This window comes from Aethalodelphis obliquidens, unplaced genomic scaffold (genome assembly GCF_003676395.1).
Source record: "Aethalodelphis obliquidens isolate GAN/ISIS:26980383/991018 unplaced genomic scaffold, ASM367639v1 scaffold50, whole genome shotgun sequence".
NCBI lineage: Eukaryota > Metazoa > Chordata > Mammalia > Artiodactyla > Delphinidae > Aethalodelphis > Aethalodelphis obliquidens.
In genome coordinates this window covers 1190626-1205414 of record NW_020837994.1, presented here as the reverse complement: position 1 = coordinate 1205414, position 14789 = coordinate 1190626, and the positions used below count along the sequence as shown (strand labels likewise).

At 41.7% G+C, this 14789-nt stretch overlaps 1 protein-coding gene across 2 annotated transcripts in view; it reads right to left on the bottom strand.

Moving 5' to 3' along the window:
* The window catches only part of MRPL48 (mitochondrial ribosomal protein L48), a 49796-nt gene that overhangs the window by 21633 nt on the left and 13374 nt on the right, over positions 1–14789 (bottom strand). The window contains exons 1-2 of one of the 2 annotated variants that reach the window (XM_027083346.1): positions 8638–8831; positions 4346–4434 (exon numbers count right to left, since the gene is read on the bottom strand). In XM_027083346.1, coding sequence (XP_026939147.1) covers positions 4346–4434; positions 8638–8695 — 147 coding nt within the window. In that variant the 5' untranslated portion in view covers positions 8696–8831. Of the gene's footprint in view, positions 1–4345; positions 4435–8637; positions 8832–14789 lie in introns of those variants that run through there. The other variant, XM_027083344.1, reaches the window with a different exon arrangement.

The window sequence follows — 14789 nt, the reverse complement described above, 5'->3', positions numbered from 1 at the left end:
GAGCTGAACTCTATAACACCTCCACTGACACTTTCAGGGAGAACTGCATCTTTAACTTTGCTCTCTTGATATTTAGTTCATTTCCCAAGCAAAGCACTTCCCACGTGTACCTTAGTTACATTTTTGAGCACTATCCTTCCCAGGCCACTTCATACTTTTTGTAGTTAAGAGACTGTGTCCCACTCACCACAGCGTCATCTGTGCAAAGCACAGTGCCTGGCACATAGCAAACACTCAATAACGGTTGTTCTTTTCAATGAGTTACAAGGGGCAGACTTGAGGGAAAACATGGATGCTAGTTTAAAACAACTCTCTGTAAGCCAGTCCTATAATCCATGTCTAGCCCTACAGTCACCAGGCCAGCAAAACCAATCTTTCTGTTTCTAGGAAGCTAGGACTATCACCACAAAGTGATTCTGATCTGCTGATTTTTCTGGGAATGATGTCACAGTCTCCTCACAGACTTGTGGCTGTTAGAGCTGATCAATCTATGAGTGCTACAACAAAATAAGTAGGTGTCAGAAATGACAAACACCTCCTCTATGTCAACAGTCAGAACAGCATGAAGTTTCCAAGAGAAAAGGTATCTTGACTCCTAGTTGCCCTTCTACAAAGAGGAAATAAACTGTCTGAGTTCAAAAACCTTACTCTCTTGCCCCAGAGTCTGAAAAATAGAACATATAACAGCTAAAACTGACAGCAATTTATGTTGTCTCTATTTCATCCTCCCACATCTTCCTCTTGGCAATGCTTTTATTCTTGGGCTGCTATTACCCTAAAATTGGAGGCTGAACAACAGCTGAGGGCAAGTAAGTAAGTGGTCTTGGGAGATATGACCTAGCACTATACAAATGTGAAGGACTATATTCTTTTTATTTTTATCAAATAAAAATCACTCCAAACAATCTGAAGCCTTTTAAATTTAACAGAATGATGCAGGGCCCTTGAAGGAATAATGAGATTACACACTGAGACACAGTGCTATGGCTGCAGATATGCTCTGAAGTGTGAGCCCCCACTGCCATGAGTCAAGGTGGGTCTTACATGATGAGAGAAGAAAAAGGAAGATATCAAGTCTTAAAGAAGAAAGAGCATGTACAAAGAACAGAAGCATGAGACAGAATGGGTGTATGAGAAAATGTGCCTGAAGTATAGTGTGCAAAATGGGAAATCACTGAGAAGGAGATTGGGTCTGTGCTGAGAGACCCGAAATCCCACTGAGGATACAGAAAAAACGGTTTGCTATCATCCCCCATGCTGCCACCCAAGAGGAAGCTTTGTTTTCACCTCTCTTCTCACTAACTCCTCAGAGAAGCATCAAGGACAAGGGCACAGGATGGAGAGATGGAAACCAACCTAGAGTTATAAACCAGGCCATGCAAGATAGAGATAAAACCAGTATTGACAAGGAAAGCTGAGGTGAGGTAGATGTGCCTTTTCCTTCCCAAGGTTCAGGAGTCATAAGGCTGAGTGTGGAACCTTTGGAAGGAGGAGTGAAGAGATTATACCAGCAGAAAAGGGACAAGTGTTGGCCACTTTGTGCATGAGAATTAACTCTTGTCTCAGGGATGTAGGGCTCAAGAGAGTAGAGGAGCCAGCCTGAGAGTCAGAGAAGAAAAAATGGGAAAATGGCTGTTTATTGTTTTTTCTAGGTTCTAAGTTCAGGGAAGAAAGGAAGCCAAAAGATGACTTCTAGCTTTTCCAGTCCAGTTCCCCAAGGGTGCAAAAGAGACAGGGACTTGGGACAGAGCCTCTGTAAGCTGGCGGATGAAAGTTTTCATTGTGCTGATCCCTGCAGGAAGTGAGGAGCCTCTAGCAGCTTCCATCACCATCCAGCCCTATTGTGCCAGCCACCCTGGGACAATGAATGACATCAGAGAAAAGCCTACAGCCCTAACAAAAGGGAGCATCACTCCCTTCAAGCAACCAAGGTCATCTGGAGGCAGCTGTTTGCAGAGAATGGGTTGTTTGCCAGCTCTGATTTACAAAACCTCAGGGCAGCTCCAATAACCACATTTAGGTTCAGCTCAGTCAATATTTATTGTCCTCTACTTGATGCCAGGCTTTGTGCTGGACACTGGAGATACAGAAAAAATATGAGACATGGCCTCTACCCTGAGTATGCTCATCATCTAGGAGGAGAAACAGTCATCAAAACAGGTGGTTAAAACAGAGCAGCAAGTCCTAGGATAGAGGAAGCACAAGGAACTCCAGCAGCTCATGGTAGGACAAGTAACCCAGTGCAGGGAATCAGAGGTTTCTCAGAAGGAGAGATTTGTTCTTCCCCTCCTCATCCTGCTTCCTCAATGGGATTTAGATGTTCAGAATGTATTGGCCAAGTGAAGAAGGAGAGCAGGTCTTCCAAGTAGACAGAAGAGTAGGTGAGAGGTCTCAAAACAGTATGATGGGGCTTCCCTGGTGGCGCAGTGGTTGGGAGTCCGCCTGCCGATGCAGGGGATCCGGGTTCGTGCCCCGGTCCGGTAAGATCCCACTAGCCGCGGAGCGGCTGCGCCCGTGAGCCGTGGCCGCTGAGCCTGCGCGTCCGGAGCCTGTGCTCCGCAACGGGAAGAGGCCACAGCACTGAGAGGCCCGCGTATTGCAAAAAAAAAAAACCCCAGTATGATGATTTGAGTATGATATCCATGAGATGGGAGAGGAGGCTGGAGAGAAAGATGGGACAGATGGCATTAGACATGCCATTAAGCTTCCTTTTATAACAAGCCAAGGAGTGGGCCAGAGCATGGTATATACAGAAAATTATCTATGAGGGAGGATCCCAAGAAATTAAAAAAAACAAAAAACTCACACCCAAACAAAACTAATTTTATTTTCTGCTAATTTATGTGAGACTTTTAGAAGGGGGATATCGCAAAATAAAACAACTCCAAGAACTTACTCTGAGGTGTCACAACTCAGAAAGGGTGTAAATCACTCCTTCTTCTGAATTTTAAATAGCACTTTGTATCTTCCTTTCAGCACTTGTCACTTTCTGCTTGGGAGCATAATTATTTGTGTCTTATCTCTAGTGGTTTATCAGCTCCCTGTGAGCATGAACCAGGTCTTGTTCATTCATACTATAAAATTTTATTGCAACTCAGTCTGAATAGGCAAGGCACCCCCAACAGTACCTAGCACATAATAGATGTTTGAAAAATGTATCATAGCATTATGGAGTTACATGATATCAGAGCTGAAAGACTCTTGAAGATATTCTAATCCAGAGTTTCTCAAACTTTGTGAAGAGTCTGACAAGAGCTATGGACTCTCTTCCCAGAAAAAGTCACACATAGAAAACATTTTACATATAATTTCAGGACCTGCCATGCCCAAAGAGGTTAGGTTAACTTACCCCAAATCACGAAGCTAATAACTGGCAGAACCAAGCCTAGAACACAAGTTTCCTGGTTCCCAATTCAGTACTCTTCTCATCACAAAGGAACAATTTTAGTAGGGCTGTTTCCTGCTGGAAAGGTGCCTGATACAAGCCTCAGGTGTGGCAACATTCCTGTCATGAAATTCCTTGATATAAGGATGTTGTTCAGGAGAACGTGGCAAGTTTAGTGGCTTCTGAGGCCCAAATGCAGTGGTACTGGACTTCTGCCAAGGTGGGAGAGGCAATGGGAGATGTGCGGGGTTGCATGGGAACATCGAACTACGCCAAAGAACCAAAAGCGATGTTGAAATCTCCCCAAGTAGAACAGCAAAATCTTCCTAACTATACTGTTTTCAGGAAGTGATAGAATCGTGACTCAAAGCTAGACTGTCTGACTTTCAAGCCAGTTTTGTGTCCATCCCACTACAAAATCCTCTGCAAATGCACAAAAAATCCAACCACCACAGAAGCAATCCTTCAGCTGGAGCCAAAGAAATAGGCTAAATAATCTTACAATGCTTAGAAACAACTCCCAGTTATCTGTGATAATGGATTAAAGAAACACATACATATTTTAAATCTGTAAATACTGTAAAAATCAGCTATTTGGCTGAAAATGTGAATCCACCTCTATGTGCCACAAACCATTCATTGAACTGAACTGAACATATCATTTCCATTGTGAGGTCCCTATTGAACTAAGTACTAAGAAGATATTTTCTTTACGTGTCACAAATAATAAAACCAAAGAATTTGCTTTTCACTGTGATAACCTGGCCTAGGGACAAGATTAGGAACTGGCAAAAACATCTCCACTCTGGATCATATCCAAACTAATGAACTGGAGGGGACTGAGGGACAACACTCTATCCTTTCTAGCTCCAGTATAATCCAACCTATGCACATCTGATCTTCAGGGTCTTTGTAAAAGCTGCACACTATCCTTCTCTAAAGGACCCCTGCCCCTCTTACCTCTTGTGCTTTAACTAGGTGCTTGTATCTTCCAATGCCATGCGTGGGCTGTGACCTGTAGTGCCGACCGATGCTCAGCAGAATGCCACCTAAAAGAGAGAAAATAAGACAAACCTGTTTCAAAGTTCCTCCAGGGACAGATAGATCATACATGAGGAGACAAATTCTCCATCGTGAAATGGAATATTTGGGGATAGTGAGCCTCTTGCTGGTTTAAAGAACCAGAGCTATTTCTTGATCCTGAGCTAACACTCGGTTTACCCCATTTTTCTCTCCGTTTGGCCCCTGGACTATATCTAATCCCCACCACCCATCTTTCTTTGAGAAATTCTCTCCTGCTAGAGCCACTGCTGGTAGGGGGACAAAATACATTCTCACAGCGCTCTCATTTTCTCCGTTCCTCAACAGGCAATAATCCTTTTGAAGTTTTCCAGTGAAGATTGTTCAGAGAAAGAGACAGGTGGCAAATACAACCAGGAAAAAGGACAATCACAGATTTCCACAGTTTTTTAAACTATCTAATTTGCTTTATTTGTGTTGATATGTAATAATCTCCAACAGACTTTGTTAAGTGAATAACAATAAAAACTAAAAACCTAAGGTACAGAACAGTGTGTATGTAAAAAATAGGATCTGTATACACATATTCACTGTGGTAGACCCAGAGATATGCCACTCAGATTCCCTTCAAAGAAGGACTTGCTGATATATACATATTATCCTTTAATCCTCATTATTTTTATCTTCATTTACAAATAAAGAAGCTGCAGCTCAAAAAAATAGGAATTGGCCAAGGTCAACCAGCAAGTAAAAGGCAGAACTGCAATTTAAACCCAGGTCTATGTGACTGAACAGCCTGTTCTCAGATGTGTTATAACATCTGAATTTCTGGAATACAAAATCTAGCTAGGGACTTCCCTGGTGTTCCAGTGGTTAAGAAACCACCTTCCAATGCAGGGGATGTGGCTTTGATCCCTGGTTGGGGAACTAAGATCCCACGTGCCGTGGGGCAACTAAGCCCACGCGCCACAACTACTGAGCCCGTGCACTCTGAAGCCCACGAGCCACAACTAGGGAGCCTGCGTGCCGCAACTAGAGAGCCCACACACCACAACTAGAGAGAAGCCCACACACTGCAACAAAAGATCTCACATGCCACAGCGAAGGTCCCGCATGCCGCAACTTAAATCCGATGCAGCCAAATTAAAAAAAAAAAATCTAGCTAGACTTGATCGTTTCCATATCTGATATCAGCTCCTTATCTCTACCCTTCACTGGAACCAGCCCTACACAGCTCTGTTATGTCTGTCTCTCTTGCTTGTTCCCTACCTTCTGGAAAAGTACTAGTCCTAGGTACTGCTCCCTTCCCTCCCAGCTCCTGTGGTCCTGCATCTCCCCAGGGCCACCACTTTGTGGGGGGCTAAACACAAAATGGTGTGGAAAAGTCTAATGACATCAAGTGAAATGTTTCTTAAGCTTCTCTTTTCTAAAATGTGCTTCCAAGCAGGTCTGCTCTGTGCCAGGCCAATCAAGAATCGTGGCTTCAGAGACTTTCCCTATGTTTACAATCCACAGCATTTCATCAAGACAACCCTGGTATATCATGGATCCCTTCCATGATGTGCATTAGTCCGCATTTACTATTATATGCCAACAACTGAATAGATACTGGGACAGTTACAAAGATGACTAAAATATACTACTTTCCCTAGAGACACTCAATGTGTACTGGGGAAGGATGATGGGAAAGCAGATAATTACCTTATAGTGTACAAAATACTTTAATGGAGATGAGAGCAAGGAACTTAGAGGAAAGAACCACTAACTCCACCTTAGGGGTGAGCGGGGCGAAGTGGAAGACGGTACAGAGGAATAGGTTCATGGGGGTAACAGCTGAATTCTTTTTTTTTTTAAGTCAGTTTTCTCATCTTTATTATTTATTTGGCTGCATCAGGTCTTAGTTGCGACACGCAGGATTTTCGCCGCAGCATGCGGGATCTTTCGTTGCAGCGCATGGGCTTCTCTCTAGTTGTGGCGCACAGGCTTAGTTGCCCCGAGGCATGTGGGACCTTAGTTCCCTGACCAGGGATCGAACCCCGCGTCCCCTGCATTGGAAGGTGGATTCTTAACCACTGGACCACCAGGGAAGTCCCAACAGCTGCATTCTTGAAAGAGGAGTAAGAGTTTAACACGCATGGAAGAAGGAGGTATTTTTGGCAGAGGCTTCCAAAGAGCACTGAACATAACTGAGGCATCTTCTTGGCCACAGTCCCAGCTGACTCTTTGAGGCTTTAGGTTCCAGACTCTGCAACCTGGGGCCCCGCCCAAACAGCTGATATCCAAATCCCCTTGATTGGGTACACAACCATCCTCAGATCAGAGCCTTGAAAATTAATCCATCCCAAAAGATTTTATTATGACTTTAAAACATGACCTCCTAAAAAGCACTGAACTCTCCAAAGCATGTTTACTCATTCAACAAATATTTATTACTACCCAGTGTGGTAGCCAGAAACAATTATACCCTCACAACCATGTGAATGGCACACACTAGAGTTGTGCAATGTACAAACAACCCAATATCCATGGCAGGCCTGGGTTGGTACCAACCACTGCCCTAGATGCTGGAGCTGTAACAATGGGCAAAGACAAAGTCCCTGCAATACAGAATCTATGATCTAGTGGCGAGACAGTAATATCAATGCAGGTGATAAGGGCTACCTACAATAAGGGCTATATACATGAGAGAGGCACTAAGGCTGGACTTGTGGTGTCAGGAAAGGATTCTTAGAGCAGGTGGCTTTTAAGTAAAACATGACAGATGACTAGGAGTTAGAGAGAACACAGTATGGGGAGGGTAAGACCCAGAGAGAGAATTTCAAGGCAGAGTATAAGCAGCAGGGTGGCAAGAGACGAGCTTACAGAAACAGGCAAAAAATTTAGGAAGGGCTTAATTATTCAGTACTTATGATGTGCCAGACACTGTGCAATGAGGTGAAGATATAACGGGGACAAGGCCAACAAAACTCAGCTTATGGAGCTTATAGTCTAGTAGGAGGAGGGAATCATTAATGGAGGAGGGAATAGTCACAAAATAAATATGAGGGCTTCCCTGGTGGCACAGTGGTTGAGAGTCCGCCTGCCGATGCAGGGAACACGGGTTCGTGCCCCGGTCCAGGAAGATCCCACATGCCGCAGAGCGGCTAGGCCCGTGAGCCATGGCCGCTAAGCCTGCGCGTCCGGAGCCTCTGCTCCGCAACGGGAGAGGCCACAACAGTGAGAGGCCTGTGTACCGCAAAATAAATAAATAAATAAATATGAAATTACAAATTGTGATGAATGATAAAAAGCGCTATGGCAATACAATCAGTGGATCTATTTTAGATTGGAATATCAGGAAAGGCCTCTAAAAAAAATGACATGTGAACTGAAACCAGATTTCAGAGGAAAATAGTAATAGTGGTTATCCCCAGGGAGAAGTGGCTAGATGGCAGGAGAGAGAGACTTACTGTTGACTTTATACTCATGTATCTTTTAAAACTTGTTCCATGTACATGCATTATCTACTCAAATAAATAAATAAAATAAATTGAGACCTGAAAGGCAGATAGGAGTTTATTAGGTAAAAAGATAGAGAATGAATATTCCAGGCAGAGGGAATAGCGTGTGCAAGGGCCCCAGAGGGGGACGCAGATTGGCACATTCAAGGAACAAAAAGACTGTCCATGTGGCTGAAGCAAAGTGAGAGGGGCTGAGTGCACCAGAGATTAGGGCAGTGGATTGGAACCCACCACTCTGAGCCATGTTAAGGGTTTGGATTTCATGCTGAACAGCGGAGAAATTATATGTCTAATGTGTTTCTAAAAGATCACTTTGGTTGTTGTGGGTGGAAGGTGGTTGGAGGGGGAGTGTGGATGGAAGTTCAAGCAAAGATTCAAGTAGTATCCTTGGCTGAGTTGTTGTTGTTAGTCTTCCTGTATCCACACCCCCCCTCTCTATTCCATCCTTTAAAGCTGACAAATTAATCCTTCTAAAACACAAACCTAATCATGTTATTCTCTTTCATTAATTCAACAATTTATTCACTGCACACACACAATTTTTAAAAAGGACTTACTCTATGCCAGGCACTGTATCAGGCACTACAGTAACACCAATAAATGAGACAAGGAAGGTCCTTGCTATATTTCAAAATGTTTGATGATTTTCCACTGCCTGAAGTTCATACTCCTTAGGCTAGCATTTAAGAGTCTCAATTTTATAATCTAGTTCCAACCACTTCACGTCCTCACCCTCCATCCTCCAGGCTTTTAAAACCTTGCTTCTCAGCCACAGAGCTACACTTGCCATTCTGTATAAACCATGCAGTTCTCATGCCTCTGTGTGGTGCTGGGCTGTCCCCCTTGCTGGGACTGCACCTCTCTGACTGGTGATATCCTTCACAGCCTCCATGACCAGCTTAAATGTCTCTGTGCTGCCCTAAACATACAAACATCATCAAGAGTTTACAGTTGCAGCTCTCCCATGCCTCCATTATATAGTAAAATATTTTGTGTAAATTAAAAAACAACAACAACCCAGGCACTCATCACCATCTTTAAGTACACAGAAATTCAATCACCCACCAGTGGTTTCAAGTAGCAGAACCAAAAGTGATCTTTGAGATGATGACACATCTTAGGTGAAAATGCCACAAATGCTTGCCTCAGCCTCTAATCTACTGGAATTCCTTGGCAAGGAGGCATTTTCAAATTTAGTTTGGGGCAATTTCTATAATTAGAGCAGTTGGTTAATTAAGAAGCTGGTTCAAACTACTGTTAAATTAACCCTTTTTGAAAGGTTTTTGGTGAAATTACCAGTGGTTAAACTGCTTAATTAGTTGTTTTAATTATAAAATTTACAAGTTTGAAAGCCTCTGATTTCCATTAAGTTCAACTGAATTTTTTCCCCTGCTTGTGTCATTAAGCTGGTTTCCTGCTGTCATATTAACATTGCAGCCTCCTGAGAGAAAAGGCAACTCTTTTCGTTGAAGAAGATACAAAACCCCATGATTTCAATGGAGGAGGCTTTGAAAATCTTTCAGTTAGTACAATTATAGAATGTAATCATGTATTGACGTCTCCCACAACACATCCCTTCCCTTTATATATGCCAGAGCCAACTGTCCTTCAATGTCCTTGTTTACTAAACTGGGAACTAAACCCATCAATCCAGGATGGGGATAAACAACTTCATTTTAATTATTTCTCCTTCAAAATTAGAACAAGCATTTTGGCAGGGCTATGCAGGAGGGAAAGAGGAAAACGCTGGGGTAACCCCAGCCAAGAGTCTAATTACAGGATATTTTCTCCATCCAATACACATCCCTGAAGGGCAGATACACCCCAGCACGTGGCAAATGGTATGTGCTCAGTAAGCGTTGGGGTGTTTTTGTTTGCTTGTTTTGTTTTGAAATTCTAGAGATATTTTACCAAGACAATCTGCAATGATTTGGCTCTGGCGGCTACCCACTTTTTTCAAAATCTCTTTTCAAACTTCTTTCAGTTTAGAATTTCTAATTACATTGAACTATTTGGACTTGAATGTACCATTTTTTTTTTTTTAATAAATTTATTTAATTTATTTATTTTTGGCTGTGTTGGGTTTGCGTTGCTGCGTGTGGGCTTTCTCTAGTTGCGGCGAGCGGGGGCTACTCTTTGTTTTGTGATGCGCGGGCTTCATTGCGGTGGCTTCTCTTGTTGCGGAGCATGAGCTCTAGGCACTCGGGCTTCAACAGTTGTAGCATGCAGGCTCAGTAGTTGTGGCTCGCGGGCTCTAGAGCGCAGGCTCAGTAGTTGTGGCACACGGGCGTAGGTGCTCTGCGGCACGTGGGGTCTTCCCAGACCAGGGCTCGAACCGCGTCCCCTGCATTGGCAGGCAGATTCTTACCACTGAGCCACCAGGGAAGTCCCGAATGTACCATGTTTTGATGACTCCACCTTTTTGCTCATGCTATAATAAGAAGAGTGTGAGTTCCCTTCATTTAACCTCTTTAGACCTCTTTATATATTTACTTCTACCTCTCCATGTACATTTAAATCAGTAAGAAAAAGATGGTTACTACAATGAGGCCCATCCCTTAGAGAGAGCAGCTGGGATGGTACCCAGGGCCCACAGAGAGTATGATGTGTAAAGGTAGGAACAGGACACTGCTTCCTATTCTTCTTTTCCGAAACCATTATAATTCAATTTTGAAATTTCTAACTTTAAAGAAATCTCAAAGACACATGAAAAATGCCAACAAAGCTGTGTCCTTTCAAAGAGAATTACTTTGGCATGCTGATATTGGTGAGTTACCCTGGGCCTTGGAGCCTTCTAGGCACTGAGATTCCACAATTGAAATGGGCAAAGGAAAGGATAAATGGCCAGTAAATGTATGAAAATATGTTCAACCAACTAGTAATCAAAGACATGCAAATTACAAATACAAGGGATGGCATTTTTTAACTTCTTAATATTAACAAATATTAAAAAAATAACAATGTTGATGAGTGTATAAAAAGGGATTCTTAAATACCAAAAAAACTATAAAATGGTACAATCTTTCCAAAGAGCAATTTGGCAATACACATCAATAGCTTTAAAAATGTGCATTTTGGGACTTCCCTGGTGACACAGTGGTTAAGAATCCGCCTGCCAATGCAGGGGACATGGGCTCGATCCCTGGTCCGGGAAGATCCCACATGCTGTGGAGCAACTAAGCCCGCACACTGCAACTACGGAGCCCACGTGCCACAACTACTGAGCCTGTGTGCTGCAACTACTGAAGCTTGCATACCTAGAGCCCGTGCTCGGCAACAAGAGAAGCCACCACAATCAGAAGCTCACGCACCGCAACAAAGAGTAGCCCCCGCTCACCACAACTAGAGAAAGCCTACGTGCAGCAACAAAGACCCAGTGCAGCCAAAAAAAAAAAATTAAAATGTGCATTTCCTTTGACCCAACAATTAGACTTTGAGAAATATATCCTATGTAAATAATCATAGAAGGGCAGAAATACTAATGTACAAGGATGTTTATCGTAGTGTTGTTTACATTGCAAGATTTTGGAGACAACTTAAATTTCTCCAAATAGGAAGCTGTTTGAGTAAATTGTTACTGTCCCTACCTCTCTTTTCAATAGGATCTTTTATTCAATTGGACTTTTTTCAACAGCATTTAACATGCCCCATTTAATCCAGTTTCAAAAGCAAAATAAAACAAAAAACTACCTCGGAATCAGATACTAAAATATACCTCAAAACTACAGTAACCAGTAGTATTAAAACAGCTTGGTACTGGTATCAAATATACAGACAGATCTATAAAACAATACTAAATTACAATACAGTAGTTCTAGATCCATATGGAAACTTAGTATATGATAAGGTGACATTCTCAAATCTATGGGGAAAAGATGGATGTTTCAATAAATGTTAAAACAACTGGCTATGGGAGTTCCCTGGTGGTGCAGTGGTTAAGAATCCGCCTGCTAATCCAGGGGACATGGGTTCGAGCCCTGGTTGGGGAAGATCCCACATGCTGCAGAGCACCTAAGCCCGTGCGCCACAACTACTGAACCTGCGCTCTACAGCCCGCAAGCCACAACTACTGAGCCCATATGCCACAACTACTGAAGCCCGCGTGCCTAGTGCCCGTGCTTCACAACAAAGAGAAGCCACGGCAATGAGAAGCCCACGCACCGCAACAAAGAGTAGCCCCCGCATGCCTCAACCAGAGAAAGCCCACGCACAGCAACAAAGACCCAACGCAGCCAAAAATAAATTAATTAATTAAATAAATTTTTAAAAAGAACTTTCATTAAAAAAAGGAACTATATAAAAAGTTCTTACAAATCAAAAATGAAAAAGCAAACAATTCAAAAGAAAAATGGGCAAAAAATATGTGCAGGCAGTTCACAAGAAACACAAATGGCCAAAAAAATATGAAAAGATGACAAACTTTCTCAAGAAATGCAAATTAAAATGAGACATAATTTTCACCAGCAAAAAAGTAGGATGTTTTGTAAAACCCAGTTTGGGCCAGAAAATAGAAATGTAAATTAATACAACTTCTCTGAAGGGCAATCTGACAATACTTACCAAAATTTTCAACTGACAACCCATTGACTCAGCAATTTCAATTCCAGGAATTTAACTTACAAATGTACAGAACAAGTTTATAAAGATGTATAGAAACAGTTGTTGCAGCATTTTTTGAAATAACAAAAACTGAAAACAAGCTAAATGTCCAGCATTATAACATATATGTTAATATACGCATAAAACTTTCCTGAAAAATATACAAGAAACTGCTATCGATGCATACCACTGAGGAGTGAGACTAGGTGGGTAATAGAAAAAAATTCAATCTTTCATCATACATCCTTTTGTCAATTTATATTTATTTTTACCATTTGCATGCTTTTATAATTTTTAACAGTTGATAATTTTAATATATTTTTAAAACCTTCCTCGGAATACATACCAGTTCAAAATGAACTTTTTCTCTGGTTATGGGATAAGGGATGATACCAAGAGTAGGGAATAAATGGGTCTTGAACATAATCCTTATTTTTAATATACAAGAAAAAAAAGAAAGTCTAACAAAATGTTAATATTTGCCAAATCTGGGTTTATTTGACATATCACCCTTTTCACTTTTTTATAACTTTTTATATCTTTCAAAATTAAAAGTATAATTAAGAGAAAAATAACCATCAAAAAAAGTCTTTCCTTAATCCCACATCCCTCTCCAGCTCCTGCCAATTCTCTCTCCTCCCATTCAAAGACAAACTTCTTAAACGTACTGTCTGTAATAGCTTTCTCTAACTCCTGAACTCCCATTCACCTGTCAATGCAGTTGATTTCCACAACAGACCTCACCACACCTACACAGATACCACTCTCCCTAAGGTCACCTCTATGCTGTCGAAACCAAGGAACATCGTTAGTTCATGTCTTTTGCGATCCCCTCTCAGCAGCACACAGCTGAAACTGTAACGTGATTAACCACTCTTTCCTTCCTGAAACACTCTCCTTTTGGCTGCCATGAAACTATACTAACCTGGTCTTCTCCTACCACGTTGGCCTCCCTTTTCAAGCTCATTAGCCATATCTTGCACCCTCTACTCAATTTTTTAATGTTGGAGTTCCTCAGGGCCTGATCCTTGGGCCTCTTCTCTACTTGTTCTCCTCAGGTAGTCTCATTCATTCCCAAGACTTCAATTAAAATCAACAATATGATGACTTCCAAATTCACAGTTTCATCCCAGACCTATATTTTGAGCTCAAGATCAGTGTCTCCAATGGACTACTTAGTATATCTTCCTCACAAGCACTCCAACTCAACATGTTCAAAACCAGACTCAGATTCTTACCCTACAAGTTGTTCCATTTAAGGCAGTATATTCAAAATAATTATGTAGATATTTATTTATTTATTATAGTAGAAACATGTTCACCATAGGTTAAGTAGGAAAAAAAGATTATAAAGCATTATATATAATTTGTTCCCATTACTGCAAGACAAAAAAATACACACACACGCACACGCACACGCACACACAGAAAGAGAGAAAGAAATGCCTAGAAAAAGACCTGGTAGGATATACTCCAGAATGTTAAGCAATAATCTCTGGATGGTAGGATTACAAGTGATTTTTATTTTCTTCAGCTTCTTCGTGTGTGTATTGTGTGTGTGTGTGTGTGTGTGTTTATTTTCCATATTCTCTAAAATGGCTGCTTTTCACTTTTATGATCAGATTTTCTTAGTTTTTTTTTTTCCTCTCCTGATAGGATGCAATATGAAGTTCAGAGCATCAGTTATTAAGTTTTCTTGCTAAAATTGTGTAACTTGAATCTAGAAAAGCTTTTAGATATAACTTCTAGTTTGTAGGAAAGGAACAGAAGAACATATTATAAAATACCGCACAGAAATAATCAAATTAAAAAGGGAGGAAATTTTATAAGTCAAATGGTCTAGCCTAATCAAAAAGCAACTGTTGTAGAAATAAAATAGTGAAAGATCTGTTCTGCATTAAAGGTGACATCATAGCAAAATGCAAAGCATGAACCATCATTGGCTCTTGGTTATAAACAACCCCATAAAAGACTTTTGGGGGACAACTGGGGAAATGGATAGAGTATTAGATGACATTGGGGCATTATTATTAATTTTCTTCAGGGAGATAATGCTATTGTGGTTCTTTAATAGAATGTAGAGAATATCCTTGTTTCTAGAAATGCATGCTTAAGTATTCAGGGGTGAAGTATCATAACATCTGATCAAGAAAGCTAACGTGGGGGCTTCCCTGGTGGTACAGTGGTTGGGAGTCCGCCTGCCGATGCAGGGGACGCGGGTTCGTGCCCCGGTACGGGAGGATCCCACATGCCGCGGAGCGGCTGGGCCCGTAAGCCATGGCCGC